The sequence below is a fragment of the Leptodactylus fuscus genome, chromosome 11 (assembly GCF_031893055.1).
Source record: "Leptodactylus fuscus isolate aLepFus1 chromosome 11, aLepFus1.hap2, whole genome shotgun sequence".
NCBI classification, from domain to species: Eukaryota; Metazoa; Chordata; class Amphibia; order Anura; family Leptodactylidae; genus Leptodactylus; species Leptodactylus fuscus.
The window spans coordinates 61,288,430-61,311,035 of NC_134275.1; the positions used below are offsets into that span (position 1 = coordinate 61,288,430).

The window sequence follows — 22,606 nt, forward strand, 5'->3', positions numbered from 1 at the left end:
TATGTCTGAGTCCCGTGTCAATGATTGGAGCGGCTGGTTGGGCCGGGTAGTGGTGTGTAGTAGGAGAGGTATTGGCTCTGTAGTGCTGCAGCCCGATATGGTGAGTGGTGCTATCGGTCGGTTATGGGCTGTGACTGACATTGTATAGGAGTAGTGTAGGTTGTATGGCTGTGCAGGTATCTGGGGCTGGAGCTCTGATCCACAGGTTGGAACATGTATAGGTATATACATACAGTACACACACACACTTACACACATACATATACACACAAACGTATATACATACATACACACACACACTATATATATGGATATATATATATATATATATATATATATATATACACATATATACATACGCACACATATACACACACACACACACACTATATATATATATATATATATATATATATATATGCACTCTATTGCTTCAGTCACACAGGGGATTGAGGGACCCCGTTCTCATGATTACTGGGGGTACAGTCACATCTCCAGCCATCAGACACTTATTCCCCATCCTGTGGATAGAGGATAAGGATTGGTTGTCAGAAGATGTATTTTGGTCTGTGGAAAGCCTGGAGTGTTTAATAAATACTAATAAGTATGTTCCATAATAAATAAGTAAAGAATAATAGTAAATAGTAAACAAAATGAGCTCTCAGTAGTTTGGCTGTGACTCGTGACCCCAACTTAGAGCCCTGAGTTATGACCATAAGCATTAAGTATTGGCAATGTCGAATGTGTATCCGAACCTCCTATTGATGCCAGTATAGATGGAATAATATAATACCGCTAGCGTAATTACAGTAAAATATCTGCAAATATCTGCAATTTCACACTTTATTTCTCCAAATTTACTTCTACCTTAAATTAAATGCAACTCACAGTGAAGGTGAAGTTGAGGCCTATGTTCTAAATGTAAATTCTAATTGATGCAGTTGCAATTCCTATTTTGTCCACATACTGATTCATGACACAATCTCACATGGACGCACACACAAGACATCTTCCAAAACTCGCACAAGGGAAAGTGGGGCAATGCTTTAGACAATCAGATTCCTGCTGACAGTTTTCAGTCTGTCTTGGTTTGTTTATATGGACGGCTCCATCAGACTCACTTCACTGATCCCCTGTCGCTCCCGTTTAGACAGTAACTGAGACCCCGTGACCCATGACATTTCCTGGACACAATAATTCTGCTTTGATGAAATTTTACTGTAATTTTGTTTCTTCTCTATTTGCTGCTTTTTTAACCATTGGTTTGTTGTTCACCAAATCCTACTTTCCCATGTTCTCCTTCAGGCATCTAACTACAAAAAGCCATCATTAGGAGCAACGACTCAGAGGAAGAAGACCTGTCCGAAGCCGGAACTCACCGAGGAGCAGAAGCAGGAGATCAGAGAGGCCTTTGATCTTTTTGATACTGATGGAAGTGGAACCATAGATGTAAAGGAGCTGAAGGTGACAGTGTTAGGGAATGTGTTTTTCTCTAGTGTGTTATCCATTTTTAAATGGACAGCACACACTGACCCATTCACTTCTCTAGCCTCATACATACAGCTTCAATTCACTTATACTTAGCATATAGAACTGGCCTCATCGTGTACCAAATACACTGAAAAAATATTCCGCCTGTATGTGGGTTCAGTAGATTTGCACGAAAATCTTGATAATCATGAAGACCTATAGCAATGAAGCATTTGGTGCACTCAGTGAGTGCACCTCAGCTCCCAGAACATCGCTGAAACCATTCTCACTCCCCCGTCTTGTACAGTTTCAAGCAGCTGCCAACACAACATAACTGCTTTGTTCATGTGCGGGCCGAAAGTCAGGAACACCAGGGCCTGATCAGAGACTCTTTACTAGATCCTCAGCCAAGTAGACGCATGCAAAGTGCGTTATTATTATTAAACAGACTTAGAACACGCCGGGGCAACATGGTGGCTCAGTGGTTAGCACTGTAACCTTGCTGCGCTGGAGTTTTGGCTTCGAATCCTGACTAGGACAAAACATCTGCAAGGAGTTTGTATGTTCTCCCTGTGTTTGTGTCGAATTCCTCCCATACTCCAAAGACATACTGATAGGGAAACATGTACATTGTGGGCCCTATGTGGAGCTCACAATCTACATAAAAAAAAGAATTGGATCATGCCTTTAAAGGGATCCTATCATTCAAACTAATTTTTTTTGTCCCTAACACGTTGGAATAGCCTTAAGAAAGGCTATTCTTCTCCTTCTCTCCTACCTTTCAATGTCTTCTCCGCGCCGCCGTTCGCTTGAAATCCCGGATTTTGTCGGTATGCAAATGAGTTCTCTCGCAGCAGAGGACTCTCTCCAGCGCCGCCTCCATCTTCTTCAGCAATGGCCTCTACACCGCGTCTTCTTCCAGAGAGCGGTGGGTCAAAATTCAATGCATGCGCAAGTTGGCTCTGCCAGCGGGCCTCGGGCAGAGCTGACTTCACATGCGGGCATGCTCGCGTAAGAGGCTACAAAAAAATGGCTGCCCACATGTGAAGTTGGCTTTGCCCGAGGCCCGCTGGCAGAGCCAACATGCGCATGTGTTGAATTTTGACCTACCATGCGCCGGAAGAAGACACGGTGAAGAGGCCGTTGCTGAAGAAGATGGAGGCTGGAGAGAGTTCTCTAGCAGCATTGGGGAGGCCCACATTGCTGTTTGAGGGCTGGGGACCGCCCCCAGTGCTGCGAGAGAACTCATTTGCATACCGACAAAAAACAGGATTTCAAGCGAACGGCGGCGCGGAAAAGACAACGAAAGGTAGGAGAAGAATAGCCTTTCCTAAGGCTACTCCAACGTGTTAGGGACAAAAAAATGAGTTTGAATGATAGGATCCCTTTAAGGAACCCTAGCACTAATAAACCAGACATAAAAAGAGAAATGACTTGTTTCTTAATTTTTTTTAATGTAAATAATTTCTATATATTCTCTTTATCACTGCTTACTTGAATTGCACATTTTATACAATCTCTAGCTTTGCTTAACCTTTGCAGGTCGCCATGCGGGCGCTCGGGTTTGAACCCAAGAAGGAGGAAATCAAGAAGATGATTTCAGATATTGATAAAGATGGGACAGGAAAAATCAGCTTCAGTGACTTCCTTTCAGCTATGACTCAGAAGATGGTAAGTGCAAAGGAAAGATCCTGCAGATACTATGTATATAAATTATTGTATGGCATTGATACGCGACTTATGAGAGACTCAGATTCTTATGTTTTGTAAAGTGTAACAGAGCATATTAATATGGAAGGACGGGATCACACTACTGCTGGATGTCCGGTGCTGATAGTGTATATTGGGTATTTTATGATATGGCGTATGTTGTGACAAAATACAAGATTTTTTTTCCAATATGGCAGGGGAACGTTATGCCAGCCCAACCATTATAATAGGGTATGTATCACAGCTCAGTCTCGGGTACCTATAGTCCTCATGTCTTCATGGAACAAACTCTCCATGCATGTCTTGCCATTTGACCTGACATTCTCCTGTTTTGATATAGGTCAGCGTCTACCATGGGGTCTGCGTAGGACTATTGTAATTTTTTATTTACGTTTTTGATTAATTCTTCACCAAATTCTTTTGTAGGCTGAAAAAGATTCCAAGGAGGAGATAATGAAGGCTTTCCGGTTATTTGATGACGACGAAACTGGAAAAATATCTTTTAAAAACTTGAAACGGGTGGCAAAAGAGCTTGGAGAAAATCTCACTGATGAAGAATTGCAGGTCTGTGCTTGGAAATTTTTACAATTGGGTACAAGTTCAGATATATTCTTCTCTTTGCTGAGTATGGAAAGTTACCAATGACACAAAGTGACCAACATTTTTAAAACACAATATCGTTATATAATTTAAATTGTGAACCCCATACAGGGATCACAATGTACGTTTTTTTTCCTATCAGTATGTCTTTGTAGAGTGGGAGGAAATTCACGCAAACACAGGGAGAACATACAAACTCCTTGCAGATGTTGTCCTTGGCAGGATTCGAACCCAGGACTCCAGCGCTGCAAGGCTGCAGTGCTTACCACTGAACCACCGTGTTGCCCCTGATATCGGAATATTTTGTCCCAGCGTGTCTACCTAGTGTAGGTCTATGTGTGCCAGCCAATGGTTACGTTGTATGTTGCAGCCTGTCAAGTGTTTTGATGTCATGATAATTTATTGAATTGGTTTTATGAGAAATTGGATACAAGTCTCACAAAATATAACACATCATTATCCAGCACAGTGAACACGGTACAAAAAAATTGCTGTTTTTAGATCCCATTGCCTCCAAAAGATTTGAATACGAAGGGATCATAAAGTGGCGTAAAACCCCAAAGTGATACTAGTAGAAACTACAGCTCGCCCCGCAAAAACACAAACCCTCACACACTCCGTTTATGGAAAAATAAAAAGATATGGCTCTCAAAATAGGGCAATATTAAAACAAATGAAGAGGTGATTTTATTATGTAATAGTGGTTTAGCATGGAAATGGATAAATTTGGTATCGCCATAATCATAATGGCTAACAGAATAAAGTGAAGAGGAGGCTGCAGAGTACTTGGAGTTGTGGACGTCACGATCCTATATGTTATCTACGTCTGTTTTTACAGGAGATGATCGATGAAGCTGACAGAGATGGAGACGGGGAAGTGAATGAGCAGGAGTTCCTTAGAATAATGAAGAAGACCAGCCTGTACTGAACACTCCTCTGTGCACCCACGTCCTGATCTTCGTCTTCTCTCCTTAGGGAACTGACAGATTAAAACCCTTGAAGCACATAAAAGCACAACTGTGTTATATACCTTGTCCAGTTCTGGGAAATGGAGATGTCTTAAAGGGGCATATAGGGAAAATGATACCGATAACCCATCCTTATCGGTGGGGTCTAATATCTGTGACCCTCCACTGATCAGCTGTTTTCAGTTACATGGAAAACAGTGCTGGTAGTAGGTAGCTCTGTTCTCCACATAGTACCTGTGCTGAGCTACTGCAGATCAGCTCCTGTACAAGATGGAGAACAGAGCTACCTGCTTCCTGTTCTATTCTCTATATAGCAGCTTCTGAGAGCGGCTGATCGGCGGCGGTCCTGGTTATCAGACTCTTGATTGATTCTCTTACCCTACGGATAGGCCTTCAGTATCATTTGCCCCGAAAACCCACACAATGTGCCAACCAGAGTATTGTAAGCAGCCCTTTGGTTTTACTTTGTTATTTAGAAAAGACGTGCCTATATATCGTGTAGCCGGTAATGCAAGGGAGGCGACCTATTGTATGAAACGCGTGCAGTGTTTGGTGACAATGACCAGTTAAACGAAACTTGACAATATCATCTGTGTTTTATTACAAGTTCTTGAACCAAATAGTGATTTTATTTTTTATGTGTGTTGTGTATATACTGTATATGTATATTTTATCTTTAATATCTATATTCCACAATGCCTCAGCCATCCTAAAGCATGCCAAGCTCATGTTTCCTTATACCGAAATGGAAAATTCCTTACTATCCATTATTATAATATAAAGAATTTTTGTTCTGACAGGACTCCTAAGGGTCAGTTCGCACGGAGTTTTTTGCAGGCAGTTTTTGGCGCAGAATCCACCTCAAAATCCACCTAGAAAACCACCTCCCATTCATTTCAATGGGAGTCACTAGCAGTTTTTTTTTTCAGCTAGCGGGAAGAAAAAGCGACATGACATGTCTTCTGGCGGATTTTGCCTGGAAAAACCCATTGAATTCAATGAGAGGTGGAAAAAACGCAAGTGGTTTTTTTGGTGCGGCTTTTGCAAAAACCGCTAGTGTCTTTTTAAATAAGAAGTATCCAGGTCCATACAGTGTACTAGAGCAAAAAAAAAAAAATACAAATGCCAAAAACCGCGGGAAAAAAACCTTTCCTAATTCCTGAAGCATTTTTTTCAGCTTACAAAAAATTCCATGTGAACACACACTAAGGCCGGGTTCACATAGGTTTTTTTTAGACGGATTTTGATGCGGAGTCCTTCTCACAAAACCACCTGCCTTTGAAATCAACGGGAGCCGGTCATTTCTTTTTTCTGTGAACGGTTTATTCCGGCTTGTGGAAAAAAGAAGCGACATGCCCTTTCTTCAGGCGGATTCCGCGGCCGGTTCAGCCGCGGACGTCCGCCTGAAGACACTCCCTCCCAACTAGGCCCATTCATTTGGGCTTAATCCAGAGAGGAGTGTGTGACTGGATGTTGGTGCACTGCATCGGCGTCCAGTCACAGCTAGCCGTTTTTTGGACCGATAAGGTCTGAGGCGGCCTCCGCATCACAATCCGGCCCAAAAAAACCCTGTGTGAGCCTGGCCTAAGAGAGATAGTGAGAGTCCTGATGACTCCGCCCAGTTACAGTGATTGACAGCTCTCCCCGTATCGGTGTGTGTGCATAGAAGACTGTCAATCGCTGTTTATGGCGGGTTTATGAGGACTCTTACTGTCTCGCTTAGGAGTCCTGTAAGAACCTATATATCACCTATATATATCTGTAGCATATCGTACCCTTAGATAGGGCAACAGAGATGAAAGGACGTGTTCGCGTTAAATCTATGCTTATATTTTTATTGGAATATTGGTCTGGTCCGATCATTCTCATGGACACACAAGTAACTGAAGTGAACACTCCTTGCTGGTTGGATCACATGGATCATTAGCACATCTGTATCTCTCTATACCCAGTAGTCTTTCTGTAAGTAGCCCAGAAAAGACCGAGTTTTGTGGTATAAAAAGTATATTCATGGAATGCTATTTTTGCTTGCTCTATGTAGTAAAGATGGGAAAGGTCTTTATTTTATTACAATCCGTTTTTTTAAGTACAATATATTAAAGTGATTGTCCAATTTTAAACAGATTTTATTCACTCAAATAGGTCCATATATATTTATTGTGATCAATACATTGCATCAATTTTCTGAAACAAAGCTCCAAATCCCTTACAAACACAAAATTAAATAAAAATTCTTGTTGCCTTGAACCACCACTAGAGGGAGTTCACTGTATACGATATACACCCTGCCCTAAATCATAAAGCAGTATGCAGTAAAACTCCTGAGCTCCCTCTAGTGGTGGTTGAAGGCTGCCAGGATTTACTAATGTAACTTTATAGAGCTCTCTATAAGCAAAGTGGATCTCTGACCCCACTAAAAATATATCCAGAACAGCGCGATGACTAAATGGTGGACGTTCCCTTTAAAGGTTGACATGTTTATGTCAAAAAGTCAGATCTTTTCTTACTACTTCTGTTTTCATGATGTTGAAGGTTCCGTTTTGCAGATAACAAGACCCCGCTGAGAGTGTCCTTTAGTTGTAGCTTTTTGTACTGAAACCTCTGTATGTGAATGTGTGTCTTCAGATGTTGTGATGTGTATTTTTTATTTCTGTATTTGGGTGAACTACTGGAGAAGAGCTATAGAGCACATTCACAAAGGTCCAGTAAAGTCAGCCATGAGAAGTGTTTTCTATACAGTATTTATATCTGATGTGTCTGAGATGCCTTGTGTGCTGAATAAATATACCGTATAAATATCATCCACCTGTCACTTACATGATGTCTTATCATTTCTGTATTTAAAGGGGCTCTATCAGCAAAATTTTGCTGTATGAGCCCCACATATGCGTGAATAGCCTTTAAAAAGGCTATTCTGGCTCCGCTAATCTTATTTTAAAGATGAGAGATAAGATAACCCTTTAATAGTCCCACAGTGGGGAAATTTCAGTATGTTACAACAGCATAGTAATACAGATACAGGATAATACACAGTAATATATTACAGGACACACATAATCTGAGAAGAGAAGATATAATAGGAGTCCATGGCAGCTAAGGAACAGAAGAAGAAAGAAGGAAGACTTCATAGTCATAATCATTAGTTCTCTGTGCGGAGTGATCTTCGCTTGGACTGATGTAGATTATACAGCCTGGTTGCGGTTGGAAGGAAGGACTTGCGATAGCTCCTTCTCACACTTGGCATGAAGCAGATGGTCACTTACAGTGCAGCCAAGTGCCATCAAGGTCCCATACATGGGGTGGGATTTGTTCTCCCTCATGGAGGTCACCACGGACAGTATACTTCTGTCACCCACCACCTGGGTCCAAGGGGCTCCCCAGGACAGAGCTGGCCCTTTTAAAATAAAACTATAAAAACATATATGTAAATCATACCTGAACGTGGGCGGTGATTCATGATCTGACGTCATCTTCTGGCACGCTACCTCTTCTTTCTTCTTGCAGCGATGCCCTCTGGTCCTGGCTCTTCCACGCCTTTAGCGTTCTCTTCTTCTGGCGTGATGGCTTCTAATCCCGCACCTGTGTAGTAGTGCTTCCCTCCGGAGGCGCTACTGTGCAGGCTTCGGTGCCATTTTTAGCAATGGCAGTACGTTAGTGAAGTTGTAAGGGGAACTGAGCATCCTGAGCGCCGAAGCCTGCGCAGTAGCACTCCGGAGGGAAGCACTACTACACGGGAGCCGGATTTGAAGCCATTACGCTGGAAGAAGAGGACGCTGAAGGCGCGGAAGAGCCAGGACCAGCGGGCGTCGCTGCAAGAAGAACGAAGAGTTAGGCATGCCAGAAGATGTTGTTGGATTGTGCACGACCGCCCACTGTGCACGTTCAGGTATGATTTACATATATGTTTTTATAGTTTTATTTTAAAACGAGACAGGGGTTTAAAATAACATTAGTGGTGCCTGAATAGCCTTTTTAAAGGCTATTCATGCATACGTGGGGCTCATACAGCAAAATTTTGCTGATAGAGCCCCTTTAAAGAGTGACTGTCCCTCTGGGTTCCTCCTCCACAGCTGACCCGGTGTTTTGTGCAACTTCGTGCACACACTTAATTCCCCTGCAATTCACCCTCAGCCTGTAGGGTGCACACGTTGTGTGTGCTTTCTTAAAGGGTCACTGTGCTCTCTGCCAATGAGTCCCTATCCCTGAATTCTCCTATTTATTTTGTGTGATCAGCCATCAGACAGGTACCTGAGAAACACAGGTTCATAGCCTCTGTTTGTTTCTGCATGAGTTTCAATTTGCACTTTTTAAACGATTGCTCATTACTGACCTTGGCTTGTCCTGCCTTCATACCTGGCTGTTCATCCTGATCTTCCTGCTACTTGTCACCAATCTGGCTTGTCCTGACCTTGCACCTACCTGTTCATTCTGACCTTGTTACTGACTCCTTGGCCAGTATCTGACTTTGTTCCTACCTAGTTACTCGGTGCTATACGTCATTGTGCCTCTGCTACACACTGATGGTCAGGTGTCTCCAACATTTGTGTCACTCCCTACACTTAGTGACCTGGTCTCCTTGCAGTGAAGTCCAGATCCCCATAAAGGGTTAAGGGTGAATACCAAGGCGGGTACTTAGACAGCACCCATGGAAATGGCCCAAAGTCAAACTGGTTAAGTGCCAACCGAGTCCATAACTTGCTGCCTATTACAGGCATCTCCCAAGATTTGGGTTTCTTAATAGCCCTCTCTGTCAACTACTAAGCTGTTTTTGGATCTTCCATAGACTATATTAGTGCATGTTCAGCTAACCTCTTTGGGGGTTTACATGAGCACTCTACTTTCAGTTTGGGTCAAAAACTGTCAGACTACAAACTGTATATGTCCCTTAAAGGGCTACTCCTGTCATTTTATGTTATTCTCTAACCAATGTCTGATCATTGGGGGTCTGACTACTGGGTCCCCCACCACTAATGTTCCCCTGTATGACTGCAGTGATAGTTGCCACTGCATTTATTCTATATTGGACCACTGGGTATCTTTGGCACCTCCATAAAAGTGAATGGAGTACCTCCGTCCACTAGAGTACCAATGTTTCCATGTGCTTGCCATTAAACTCTGCCCACTAAGCTCTGACCCGTCACCAGGTTTGAAAAGCTTACTGACATACTGTATATTATGATGTGTGCCGTCACCCTGACCATTTCGGTGTTTCTCTGAGTTATTGAGTTGGCTTATATCTTTGGAATGGCTGAACAGATTGGATACACAATACACCAAAGTGCTTAGGTGATGTATATCATTGGACACTGCAAATCTGACAGGTCTTCTTCAAACCCTTCCCAATTTACTATTATGGCAGATCTCAAGCCTTTAAATATGGTACCATATTCTCGGGGTCTGCGTTGTGTCTGATAGTGGGCATGAATCCTTTAGATGCTTTGTTCACAAGTGACCACAGTATCTATTTACTAGCGGCAGCTTACTACTAAGTCAGCTTATCACTACTACCTTTAAAACTACACCAGCAAATCCAGCTCTGCTACATCTGTGAAACTTGTAGTATATCTATATACTACTATCTCTGTCCACAAAGATTTTCAGGGTCTAGTTTTAGGGTTAATGTTCTTCCTGGTGTCTACCAACGACTTGTTGCCTCTTCCGTACAATGGCTGCCAAGTTCTTATTGGAAGCCTCCTGAGATACCGATCATTCTAGTGAACGATAGATCCTTTGGAACATTGCAATCCCCATAATGGTTCATCCCTATGGATTTTTCATATTGGATGAAACTTTGTAGCCAGGAGAATTTCTGTTTAATGTCACTTTCTGCCTCATTATTGTGTCATGGTCCTCCTGGGGATGATCCTCCAGCGCACAATGAAACTCATCATCACCGTAACAGCTGAACTGCAGTAATAGTATTGGTGGTTGTGGATGTTACAATGTAAAGTTAAATATTTTTTCAAATAAAAGTCACTAAAAAGTTTCTTCCCCATATTAGTGGTGACAATCTTTTTTTCTTGATCGCTTGTCAATGGGCACCACCGTGAATGCAGGAATTTTTTAGGCACTGCAACTTAGCCATGATTTCGTTATTGTGGCCATGTTATCTAGTAATGTCACTGTCTGTATAGAAGAAGGAAATCATAGCTGGGTTTCTGACAAGTCTCAGTCCATAGAGATAACTCTAAGTTGCACAAAGACCCATTATATTCTATGGAACCATTATACACGTCCATGTATTGTCACGGGTCAGTGTATGGGCTAGTGAACCCGAGCAAAAATCAGGACAGGTCGTATATCTGTTTGGTTGCACCCATGTGCCATCCATGTTGTTTTAACACAGACCGGCCACATGCATTTGTTCATGTGCATGTAGACCAAGGGTGGTTTTACATACTGTGGAGCCAAAGTCGAAGACTTTTCTAAAAACCTCCTTTAGGATCCTGTGTTGTTTTGATCACCATTTCCCTTGCGCCCTGAACGGACCCCGGAGGACTTTACCCCTTGACAATACTTTGTAGCCATCATTATAAAGGATTATAGAATGTTTTTGAAAAATATTCCTAATTGTGAATATTCCCAAGCGAAGAAAATTTTCCCAATGGTTTAACGATATTATAATGGAAGAGGAAACGGTAATGAGACGTTATTTGTGCCCGACACACAATATATGAAGATCCTCATCTCAGAAGAAGATCTCATTTTGGGCATGTACTGTATGGTGGAGAACAACATCCCTTTTATGAAACCAATTTGATCAAAACCACTGAGATATATTTTATATGATTTATTATTAGAGAGTCTTTATCACACTAATATCATCTAAAATTACTGGATAAATGTTATTACCATGCACGCCTATGGAAAGACAATTGGTAACCATGAGAGATCTGCATTTTACCAAATCCCACTAATATTCTTGCAAATAAACATGTAGATAAGGTAACTTTTTTACTGGTCCATATTTTCTACTTTGGTTCATTCAGATGGACATAAAAACGGGTTTTTATTATCCGTATGATGTCTTCAAGATCTGGCCATCATGAGGTTCTGCTAAGTCGAAAGACCATTATAGGCTTGGGGTATTGAGGTCATACTATGGATACCAAAACTAACAGCGATCATATGTAATAGTGATGGCGAACCTTTTAGAGAGCGAGTGCCCAAACTGCAACCCAAAACCCACTAATTTATCACAAAGTGCCAACACGACAATTTAACCTTAATACTGCGCAGATCCACAATTGTGGACAATTAAGGACCCGCAAAATACAGTCGTGTGAATGGGGCTTTACAGAGCTTTCAATATTGCAAACAACTTTGTACTGCATTTGGTACTTTTGAACAATTAATGTTCACTATTTACATTGCACAGATCTGTTTTATAGTGACCACGTAATGTTGTTATGACCTGTAATAATATCACATGTCTGCTATAAAAAATAGATACTGTGTGGTGGGGCCACACGGTGGCTCAGTGGCTAGCACTGCAGCCCTGCAGCGCTGGAGTCCTGGTGTTCGAATCCCGCCAAGGGCAAAAAACCATCTGCAAGGAGTTTGTATGTTCTCCCCGTGTCTGCATGGATTTCCATCCCATATTTCAAAGACATACTGATAGGGAAAAATGTGCATGGTGAGCTCTATGTGGAGCTCACAATCTACATTAAAAAAAAATAAAATAAATAATAATAAAAAAAAAATAGATACTGTGTGATATAAATAGTGAAGGACTCCCACACAGTCCAATCTGCTCCACAGTGAACCCCACACAGTATAATCTGCTCCACAGTGGCCCCACACAGTCCAATCTGCTTCACAGTGGCCCCCACACAGTCCAATCTGCTTCACAGTGGCCCCCACACAGTCCAATCTGCTTCACAGTGGCCCCCATACAGTATAATCTGCTTTAAAGTGGCCCCCACACAGTCCAATCTACTTCACAGTGGCCCCCGTACAGTATAATCTGCTGCAAAGTGGCCCTCACATAGTACAAGTATAATCTGTTCCGCAGATGGGTGCCCACAGAGAGGGCTTTGAGTGCCACCTCTGACACCCGAGCCATAGGTTCACCATCATGGATATATAACATCTGAAGAAGGAACATAGTAAAAATTTCTATGAAAGTGTTTTTGAATTTTTTATTAGATTAACAGATATGTGGACTATAGAAGGCCCAGGAAGGCATATCTATTGGTATCATAAATCTGGTGTACCCATGTATCTAGAGCATCACCATCTACAAGCCAGTACAAGCCAAGTTCCAACAAAACAGCTCTTAGTTCTAGCGTCTCCAAAACTTCTGGAGGTGTCCTGTGATATCAGTGACCAAGACATTAGCAGCAGATTCTTTACGTCTTGTAAGTTTGAGTAGGATTTCCACGGTTCAGACACATGAATGAGCGTTGTGTGGCCATGACCTATTGCCAGTTCATGGTTCTTGGTCCTTGTCATAGTTGATTGGATCCTTACACAAGTCCATTTTTTCTGCTTCCAGCACATTAACTTCCAGAACTGGCTATTCACTTCCTTCCATATCTATCACACCCCATGATAGGTGCCAAGATGATATTGGTTACTGAATGGATGGACTCCCAAAAAGATATGCACACTGGGCTTGTAGAGTATGCATGTATTTGGAAGTTGAAATCCATCTACCCAATCTTACCTTCTTACACATCTTCCTTTGAGGGAGAGTCAGGAGGTCCCCATTCATATCTATTGGTCAACTGGTCCTACCAAAGTACACAGGTTCTGGCAAATTTGTACGACCAAATTTATGGATAGATAGATATTAATATTTTTTTAATCAAACTTCAAGCAAAACTTATATATCATTTCTAGACCTACAAGTCCATATGACAATGGCACAGAAGAACGAAACCATGGTTACAGAATTTATTTTACAAGGATTTTCAGTTTCCGAAAACGCAAGTTTTTGCCTTTTCGTCCTAATCTTTACGATTTATATGGTTACAATCTCAAACAACATCTTTATCATCATCATTGTCAAAAAGGAGCCACGTCTTCACAAGCCCATGTACTTCTTCATCTGTGCCCTGTCTTTCTTAGAGATTTGGTATCCATCTGTTACCGTTCCAAGACTATTGTGGGCTCTTCTGACCAAGGTGGCCACTATTTCCATCGTGGGTTGCTTGATTCAGTATTATTTTCACTTTACGTTTGGAGCGATAGAAAAATTTTTCTTAGCCATTATGGCCTATGATCGATATGTGGCTGTCTGCAACCCCCTGAGATATCTACTTATTATGAGACCTCAAGTTTGTCTAAAATTAGTATTGGCATCCTGGACATGTGGTTCTATCGTGACAGCTGTCTCAACTTTACAGATATCCACTTGTTCTTTTTGTTCTGATAGAGAGATTGACAGCTATTATTGTGACTTTGCCCCACTGATCAAACTGTCCTGCTCAGAGACGGGCATCATTGAGACACAATTTTTAGTTGTAGCGTCGGTTATATTATTTGGCTGTTTTTTTGTAATTATGGTGTCTTATACTTGTATCATCAGAACCTCAATGACATTGTCGTCTTCTTTTGGTAGACACAAAACTCTTTCTACTTGTGCATCTCATCTGATTGTTGTTCTTCTCTTTTACGGCACCACCATGTTCATGTTCATCCGGCCCACAGCAGGCGACTTATTATACATGAATAAAATGATGTCTGTTATTCCATCCATAGTGACTCCTCTTCTGAATCCTCTTATCTACACCCTACGCAACCAAGAGGTAAAAGAAGCCATGAAGAAAATGGTTCACATGAGTAAGAGGTAGAATGCAAGAGAAACCCATTAAGGATGACTTGCTATTGGTAGCTGAAATCAAAAGTGGGAGGGGCTTTATAAATCATATATTAACACCCATGTAATAATATTAGACCCTAGATTGTGACTAAACATTTGTACCATTTTTAGTCATGCTATTTAATGTTCATGTTAAATATTGAAATGAGAAGATTTGACAGAAAAAAAATAGATAGAGCTAGTGTAGGAGTACCTGTGGTAAGGAGCTTCAATCTGCTCACATGGTTCCCAGGGTCAGAACTCCCTTTGTCAGAACTCCCTCAGGTGAGACCATTAAACTCTCCCCAGTCTCCTCCCAGGTTCTTCCATGAGTGATGTCATTAGGGGGAAGTCCAACCCTCCATTCTTGAAACCAACTAACCACATATCGTCATATTTCCTCACCAGATGACCATAATGTCAGGTGATGGGTATCATGGGGTTCATGGCAAGATCCCCATCATGTAGACACCTCAATTCCCTTTGGGTATTGAGTTCAGTGTCTGGACTTTTTCCCTGTTCTCAAAACTACCGAGTTTGGACTGTAACTGTGCGTCTCCATCTTGTGCACCTGAGGAATTTATCAGCACGACTATAGCCTGTTCTCTGAGGCAAATATTATCAGAAACCCATATTCCCTTTGAAGTCTGGCTTCCAGACACCAGGTCTGGGGTTTGTGTATTCAGAGGTCTTTCAATACACAATTCCAGTATGTCAGGGACTCGCTTTGGTATTGTTTCTTTTCTATCTTTTCTTCCCATTTTATTTTATGTATTGTATTGTGCTTTTATCTGTATTTACTTGTTATCCACTGCTATGTATTTCTGTATATGTTAGAGGCTCGTACCGACTCACTCGGGTTAATAAATATATAAAATTTATAAAGCTTGTTTCATGTTAACCTATAAATTCAGGCACACTCACGGAGGGTGAGTGGAAAGTAAGAAAGAAGAGTGATCACAGGTTTCCCAAGCGGCTTTGGTAAGGTGATATCCTTCACACTCAACATTGACCTTTGGGACGTATGACACCAGACAGACGTCTTTCTATGCCTCACACCGCATTGAGGGTATGTTCACTCCTGGGCATGAACAAAGGAAAATCTTGAGGACCTCCAAGGAAGAGGTCTTGAAGCTCAACATGCTAGAAAAGGTTACAAAACCATGTCCAAGAAGGTTGGACTCTACCAATGCAAAGTCAGACAGATTGTGTATAAATGGAGGAAATTCAAGACCATTATTACCCTTGACTAACAAGAATCACACCAAGATCTTAGTGTATAATATTCAGTGAGGTCACAAAGAAACCCAAGGTAACCTCTAAGCAACTAAAGATCTTTCTTGCGCTCACTAATGTGAAAGTTGATGAGTCTGTAAGGAGATATAATAATAACGATTATTATTATTGATGATAATAATAATAATAATTAATAATAAAATATAACATTTTATTTATAGAGTGCCAACTTTGCTAAAGATTTCCAGGACAGGCCAGAAGGTTTTTGGAATGGTTTTTGGAAAATCTAGGAAAAATAATAAAAATGATTTTGCCATTAATTGATTTGATTTATAGACTGAATAAAACCGTAAATTATAAAACTATAAAATTGTAAACTTTGTTAGCTTGCAGGGTAATAGGTCTCTTAGTTGAGACTAATCTCTTAGGTATTGCAATCAAGGACGTCATTATAATATCTCTACTGTATACTACAGACCAGAGTTACCTATAAATGTCTCTGTTAGGTTTCATCACACGGCAGATCTTTCCAACCTGACAGGTACGAGTACTATCACTTATATTTCTTAGAGGAGCAAAAACATATATAAGAGAATAGTGTATATATATATATATATATATATATATATATATATATATATATATATGCATCAGAGGGCTTTTTTTTAAAATCTGGGTGCACAGGAGAAATATTTCAATGACAAGCTTATTTTCTACATTGTCAGACTCAGCTCAGTTACATTGGTATTTCAGGCCATGCTGGTCACCAATATATTCCCTTTCTTTATACTCTGTCCATACATACCTATTTTATTCTGTGAGCAAATTTGTTATGTACAGTAGCCTCCGTCTTGTAGATGTATGAGATAATATGGACACCCCTCCCCACATTATCAGGTCCATCGACATTGCAGGAAAGGATTATGATTACTCAATTGTAAGGGCGCTCCTCTTAGACAATTCATCCTGGTGAACATTTTTGTAACATATTTTAGTATCCTATCTAACTTACTTTTTATAGAAGAACAGGCTGTAACTTTCTCCCTAGTAACCCTCTGAGTCCGTACACAGTTGTATTGTGAATATGAAGAGCTGAAGCATTTACCAAAGAGAGATGTTGGGCCATGCTGGTGACTGCATCTTACATGTCAGCGCTCCACATGTTAGTAATGAACACAAATAGCAAAATTCACATTTCGTCTTTGTTTGTTATTTTTTCCCCATCATTTATTTATTTGTCGGACGTGCCATCTATGTAATGCCATTTATGCACCTATAGGTTTCCGTTCCATATACGATTGGGATGTTCTCGGGGGTTCCGTGTATTGGACTATCTTGTACAATGTTGTTCATCTCTCTCTTCGTACTGGAAGTGCCTCTAGTGTGCTATATCAGTTTGGGTTCTTGTTTACTATGTTTGCGGAGTTTTCAGCCGCTTTTTTGCTAGTCATGTGATCTTAATGCTGTGTCTCATTGGATCATAGGGTATTGGATCATTGTGTTTTTAAGAGCTCCACTCAAAATGTGTACGTGCCATGGATGATGTTTTTTATTTTATTTTAATGTATTAATTATGTTACGTTCTATGTTCTATGTCTCTTTTAGTCTTCACAAGTCCATGTACTTCTTCATTGGAGGATTCTCATTCCCTAAGTTTAATAAGTTGAAGGTACTTCTCACTCAAGGATACATTTAACATAACATTGTGGTAGACTTAGGATCACTTTTGGTTATACAATTGAGAATAGATTTTTGCTTTGCGGAACAACAGGATGCAGAATAATCTCACAGTGGTAACTGAGTTCCTTCTTGTAGGATTCACCGTAGTAAAGCAGGCTAGATTTGGCCTCTTCCTTCTAATAGGTACTGTGTATGTGGTCACCATCTCAGCAAATGTCTTCATCATTATCATCATCGGCACAGACCAACGTCTTCACAAGCCCATGTACTTCTTCATTGGAGGACTCTCGTTCTTAGAGATCTGGTACCCATCAGTTACTGTTCCCAGACTACTGTGGTCCCTGCTAACAGAAAATAATTCTATTTCTCCAGCCGGTTGCATAACTCAGTTCTTCTTCCATTTTTCCTTGGGTGCCGTAGAGAATTTCCTGCTAGCTATCATGGCCTACGACCGCTATGTGGCTGTCTGCAACCCTCTGAGATATTTACTGATCATGTACCCGGAGCTCTGCAAGAGGCTACTCATAGGCTCTTGGGTGCTGAGTTTTGGCATATTTGCTATCCCAAGTGCCCAGATGTTCAGTCTTTCCTTCTGTGCTCAGAGAGAGATTGACAGCTATTACTGTGACTTCGCCCCCGTCATTAAGTTGTCCTGCTCTAATACAATGAGCATTGAGAAGCAATTTTTTGTCATAGTCTTTGTAATAATACTCGGCTGCTTCACTGTGATTATTGTATCATATATTTGTATTATCTGGACCACCGTTAAGCTTCCAACTTCTGGAAGACACAAAACTTTTTCTACTTGTGCATCTCATCTGATCGTTGTTCTTCTCTTTTATGGAACCACCATGTTCATGTTCATCCGACCTACGGCAGGGGATTTCTCATACATGAATAAAATAATCTCAGTAATTCCGTCCATTGTGACTCCTCTTCTGAATCCCATTATTTACACCCTACGGAACCGAGAGGCTAAGGAAGCCATGAAGAAAGCAGTACAGAAAATAAGAAAGTAAATGTTGAATATTGAATAAGTATCCTGCATTCCTGCCAGGCTTTCCCTACTCTGGTCAACACTTGGCAAATATTAAGATATAAGCTATAGCCAATGGGGTGTGCCCTGGTAATGAAGTGGCTACATAATATAGATGCACCTCAGTTCTGTATACTGCGTGAGGTGCAAATGTGTTCTTACTTTCAGACAATGCATCAGGTTGATAACAGAGAAAGATATAAAACCATCTCTTGGTTTTGCATACAACCATGCTTCAATAGGTGCAGAGCAGTTGGATTGTTTTCTCTTGCCCTCAGCATTCCTGAGCAATCAGTACTGTCAATTTTGGGGACCGAAATGTTAATTTGGATCTCTACTGTCACATGGGTAGTCCTAGACTGAAACAGACCTCCTGGGACTGCTCACTTGACAGTAGAGTGCTTATATAGCTTACTAGGTGCTAAAACAGTACCAATTTCTTGGGAATGGTGGGGGCTACAGAAAAAATCCAACTGAATCAGAGCCTATTGAAGAACAGTTGGAGTTGGTGGAAATGAAGGTATACCTCCTTAAAGAAATGGTTATATAACAATGGAGTACTAATAAACAGTCTGACATCCATTGGAATAATGAATAGCCCCTTCTGGTTGGCATAAATAATGGCAGATATGTAATGGGGTGCTCAAGCACAGGGTTCCTGAACCCCTTACACAAGAGGACACTGAGCATTCCTGTTATTTAGTTTTAGGAAAGAAAGTCATGTTTCTCCTGCTTAGGTGAAACTGGGACAGTGACAAGCTACAGCAGCCCGGTATTCACCAAAAAAAGTAACATCGCCAAAACTCTGATTACTTTATAAGAGCATCCACACGTGCATGGACAGCCTAGGGGATGGGACAGCAGCAATGGAGAAAAACAAATGTCCAGTCACTTCATGGGAATCTAGCTACAATGTCACAAATTTTATTAATTGTCCATTAAAAGTCCACACAGCAAACGCCTACAAGAATTGGCTAGCATATTGGTAGGTGTTTTCTGGTGGTAAAGGTTTTTTTTCATGGTATGTTTTTGTTTTGGGTCTAGAGGTCTCCAGGATATGTCCAGATAACAAACACATTGCTGCAATATTACAAATAAGTCTATAGCCTATATGGGGAAGTTAGCTCGGTAGAAGCAGTGGCGTGGACCCGAACAGTCAAGACAGGGACACAAAATATGCAGAAAACTGGTTTATTTAGAAAAAAACAGGAAAATAAATAAACCTTGATTTCAGGCACAAAATGAGCAAAAATAAATAAAAAACGGATAACCTAACTATACGTGGGGTTTACTAATAGCCACACAAACAAAACAGGTGCAATATTGTCTCACTGGACTCAGGGTTACAGGACAGAACCATCCACCTCCTTTCACCCCACGGAACTGCCCTACAATGCAGGAGCTGCAGCCTTTTCTGGCCCAGTAATGAGCCAAGGATCTACTCCTGGGCGGAGGCATACTCCAGATCTGCCCTGGACCACACATATGTCAGAAACTTGGGGCTGATATATCTGGATTCCAGGGATTCCAGCTCTCTGCCTGTCCCCTTCTCACACCTGATTGTTTTTTATGGGTTTTTTGGAACACAACTTGTGATTTATATAAGTATTATTTCTAATGTTCCATAGTGTATATGTCATATGTGACATTGTATTTCCTTATTGTTCTATTTGGTTTTAAACAGTTTTAGTGTGTAGTTGGTACCATGCTATGATTAAGGGGGGAGAATTCCATAAAAACACGTCAGCAGTTCCTCGGTATCACAATCCTAATCAAAATTTATGATTGTGTATTTTTAACACAGATTAATAAAAGTATTGTTTTTATGTAAGTTATTCATATGTAATGCTCTCCTCCGGGACCATGCACCGACCTTGATCCACTGGATGTCAGGTTCAGATAATGCATATTTTGGGTGAGTTATGTGGAATTTCTTAGTGCTATTTGTACACTTAGGCCGGGTTCACACGGAGTATTCTGGCTCGTCATTTGGTATGTAGACGCCAAATAGCAAAAATAGCGCCGCGTGTACGATACCGGCTCCCATTGAAAACAATGGGAGCGTATACGGCCCGCAAATCCTCCTGCGGCGTCTGGATACCAAATGCGGCCTCATGTTGCTAGGTGTCTCTTTGGAAGTGTAACTCCTATGCTGACTGAAGAAGCCATCACCTGCATTCTGTGAAAGCACTGCAGCTGCTGTCTAACTACTATAATTTGCTTTAAAGTCCAAAAACTACCTCTAAATAAAGTTGCTGCTAAAACCATGACCTGTGAGTTTGGTGTTTCTTCTTTGGCCTTAATTCTTGGAATCCTGGTGTGGTTCAGAGCTGACATCCCAGTTCATCCCCTTGTGTAGTCCTGTGTATTGTGCGGCACAGTGTCAGCACTCGGAACTGATTCAGAGTATGGTTCTTTTACGCCATCACTTGTTTGAACTCTTCTGGCCTCATTGTATGGCGCAGGTGGCGTGTCCGCTCATGAATACCTGCTCCGGGACTCTTGCCATTCTATATTGGTACTGATAGAGTTAACTTTTGTGTACTTGTGATTGACAGCTTATCTGCCAATTAAGCCTGAGCGGGTTCTGGACTTCCTTTAACTGGCAACCAACCCACACATGGTGGCTAGGTATTGTGTTTCTGACCTTGTTAAGCGTTTTCCCTTGCTCTTGTATTGTATTCACTGACCTCTGCTTTTTGGCTACACTTTTGGATTGCGATTTGGTACTGTTTTGTCTCTCTGGCTTTGACCCTTGGCTTGCGGATTCCTCTTCTGTGTTGTGTTGTCTTCTCCTGTAGGGTAGGGTTTGTTGTCCAGTTGTCCCTGTCATTAGGACACTTGTGGCAAATAGGTAAGGGCATGGGGTGGGCCTAGGTTTAGGGATCACTATTTCTTGTTCCCTAGCAGCTGTTATTGGGAATTAACTTCAGGCAATTCTAACAAGTTCACGGAGAGTTGTACTGGTATGGAGTTCATGTCTGAAGGTTTCCTGGCTTTTTGATGTCCTTGGAGAGTGTTTGCAAGTCTACAAGATAACAATCTATAGCTATAGTAAAAAGCTATGTAAACAGTAGTGAGCTGCATTTAAAGAACATCAGGTCAGTCGAAATTAAATTGACTGGTGATGGGGCCTACAGTACAGGGCTTGTACAGTATGAAGACATAGAAAAACCACGGACACTGCTTTCTACTCGAAGTGTTAGTACACTAACCCACAGCATCTATAGGGAGTAGGTTTTTAAGTTTACAGACCATGGATTATGGGCTTCAACTCTATAAACAGCTGTCACCAGATAAGCACAACTACAAAACATTTAAGTGGGGGAGGAAAGAGAAAATCAAAGAGCCACAGAAGATAGGAGTGGAAATAAGATACTCTGTCCCATCTTAACCCCCACCCCTCTTCTGATAACCCACACCCCCTTTAGTATGCTCCACCCACTAAGAAGAGCTGACCCCTATCTTTCTATGCCCCCACCCCACTATCTTTCCATGGGGTTTATTTTTTTAAAGAGAATACAAGTGCCAACCAATTTTTTTTTTACAATCTGACCCCTAGAGGCAAATCAAACCCCTGCTCTTGATATTGAACATGCTTGATATTGAGAAATATGAGCTCCCCAGTGCAAAGACTATATACTTTATTTTCTATTGTTGTTAAGGGGATATTGTCACTCCTTACAGAGAGACCACCATGTAGGTGTGTGGAGTCTTATTCAGCCATATGTGCTGTACTGTGAGGGATCATGGGAAGAATATGCTAATCTGCCTCCCCTGATGTAAATAGGGAGACAGTACCTCAGTTATGCTGCCCACATCATGCCCGACTGTTATGGTTCTGTGTATATATAAAAATAATAAACTTTAACTACAGAACTGCTACCAGTTAAACTGCACTGGCAGTCATGTGGCGTGGTACACAATGTGAACAAGCTGCAACAACACCCTGCCAGTTAACCTCACTGGAAAGGTGCACAGTACAGCTGAAACAGCAAGGCTGCCAAGGGTTAACCAACACCCCAGGTCAGCAACAAAACATTCTCCTGCAACAGCTAGGAGTACACAGGAAGTTTGACAGTATAAAGAGGTTAACTCAGA

The 22,606-nt window shown here is 41.3% G+C and overlaps 3 protein-coding genes across 3 annotated transcripts; all 3 read left to right on the top strand.

The window, feature by feature from the left end:
• The first annotated feature begins 20 nt into the window (after window positions 1-20).
• On the top strand, window positions 21-5,428 carry CETN2 (centrin 2). The gene is made up of 5 exons (XM_075260624.1): window positions 21-100; window positions 1,306-1,464; window positions 3,013-3,141; window positions 3,607-3,744; window positions 4,619-5,428. The coding sequence occupies exons 1-5, from the start codon at window positions 98-100 to the stop codon at window positions 4,706-4,708; spliced, it is 519 nt and encodes a 172-aa protein (XP_075116725.1). The 5' UTR covers window positions 21-97; the 3' UTR covers window positions 4,709-5,428.
• An 8,178-nt stretch (window positions 5,429-13,606) lies between these two features.
• On the top strand, window positions 13,607-17,485 carry LOC142185469 (olfactory receptor 6F1-like). The gene is made up of 3 exons (XM_075260899.1): window positions 13,607-14,534; window positions 15,468-15,534; window positions 17,395-17,485. The coding sequence occupies exons 1-3, from the start codon at window positions 13,607-13,609 to the stop codon at window positions 17,483-17,485; spliced, it is 1,086 nt and encodes a 361-aa protein (XP_075117000.1).
• A 76-nt stretch (window positions 17,486-17,561) lies between these two features.
• LOC142185470 (olfactory receptor 287-like) lies at window positions 17,562-18,488 on the top strand. The gene has a single exon (XM_075260900.1). It carries the CDS (start codon window positions 17,562-17,564, stop codon window positions 18,486-18,488), a length of 927 nt encoding a protein of 308 aa, XP_075117001.1.
• Window positions 18,489-22,606: the final 4,118 nt, after the last annotated feature.

What these genes read in the sequence shown, in the direction of transcription:
- LOC142185470 (XM_075260900.1), top strand. Translation starts at nt 17,562, where the DNA reads ATGCAGAATAATCTCACAGTGGTAACTGAGTTCCTTCTTGTAGGATTC.
- LOC142185469 (XM_075260899.1), top strand. Translation starts at nt 13,607, where the DNA reads ATGACAATGGCACAGAAGAACGAAACCATGGTTACAGAATTTATTTTA. An exon ending in GAAGAAAATGGTTCACATGA is followed by an intron (nt 14,535 to 15,467) that starts GTAAGAGGTAGA and finishes CTATAAATTCAG; the next exon opens with GCACACTCACGGAGGGTGAG. An exon ending in AGGTTTCCCAAGCGGCTTTG is followed by an intron (nt 15,535 to 17,394) that starts GTAAGGTGATAT and finishes TGTCTCTTTTAG; the next exon opens with TCTTCACAAGTCCATGTACT.
- CETN2 (XM_075260624.1), top strand. An exon ending in TAGATGTAAAGGAGCTGAAG is followed by an intron (nt 1,465 to 3,012) that starts GTGACAGTGTTA and finishes TAACCTTTGCAG; the next exon opens with GTCGCCATGCGGGCGCTCGG. An exon ending in CAGCTATGACTCAGAAGATG is followed by an intron (nt 3,142 to 3,606) that starts GTAAGTGCAAAG and finishes ATTCTTTTGTAG; the next exon opens with GCTGAAAAAGATTCCAAGGA.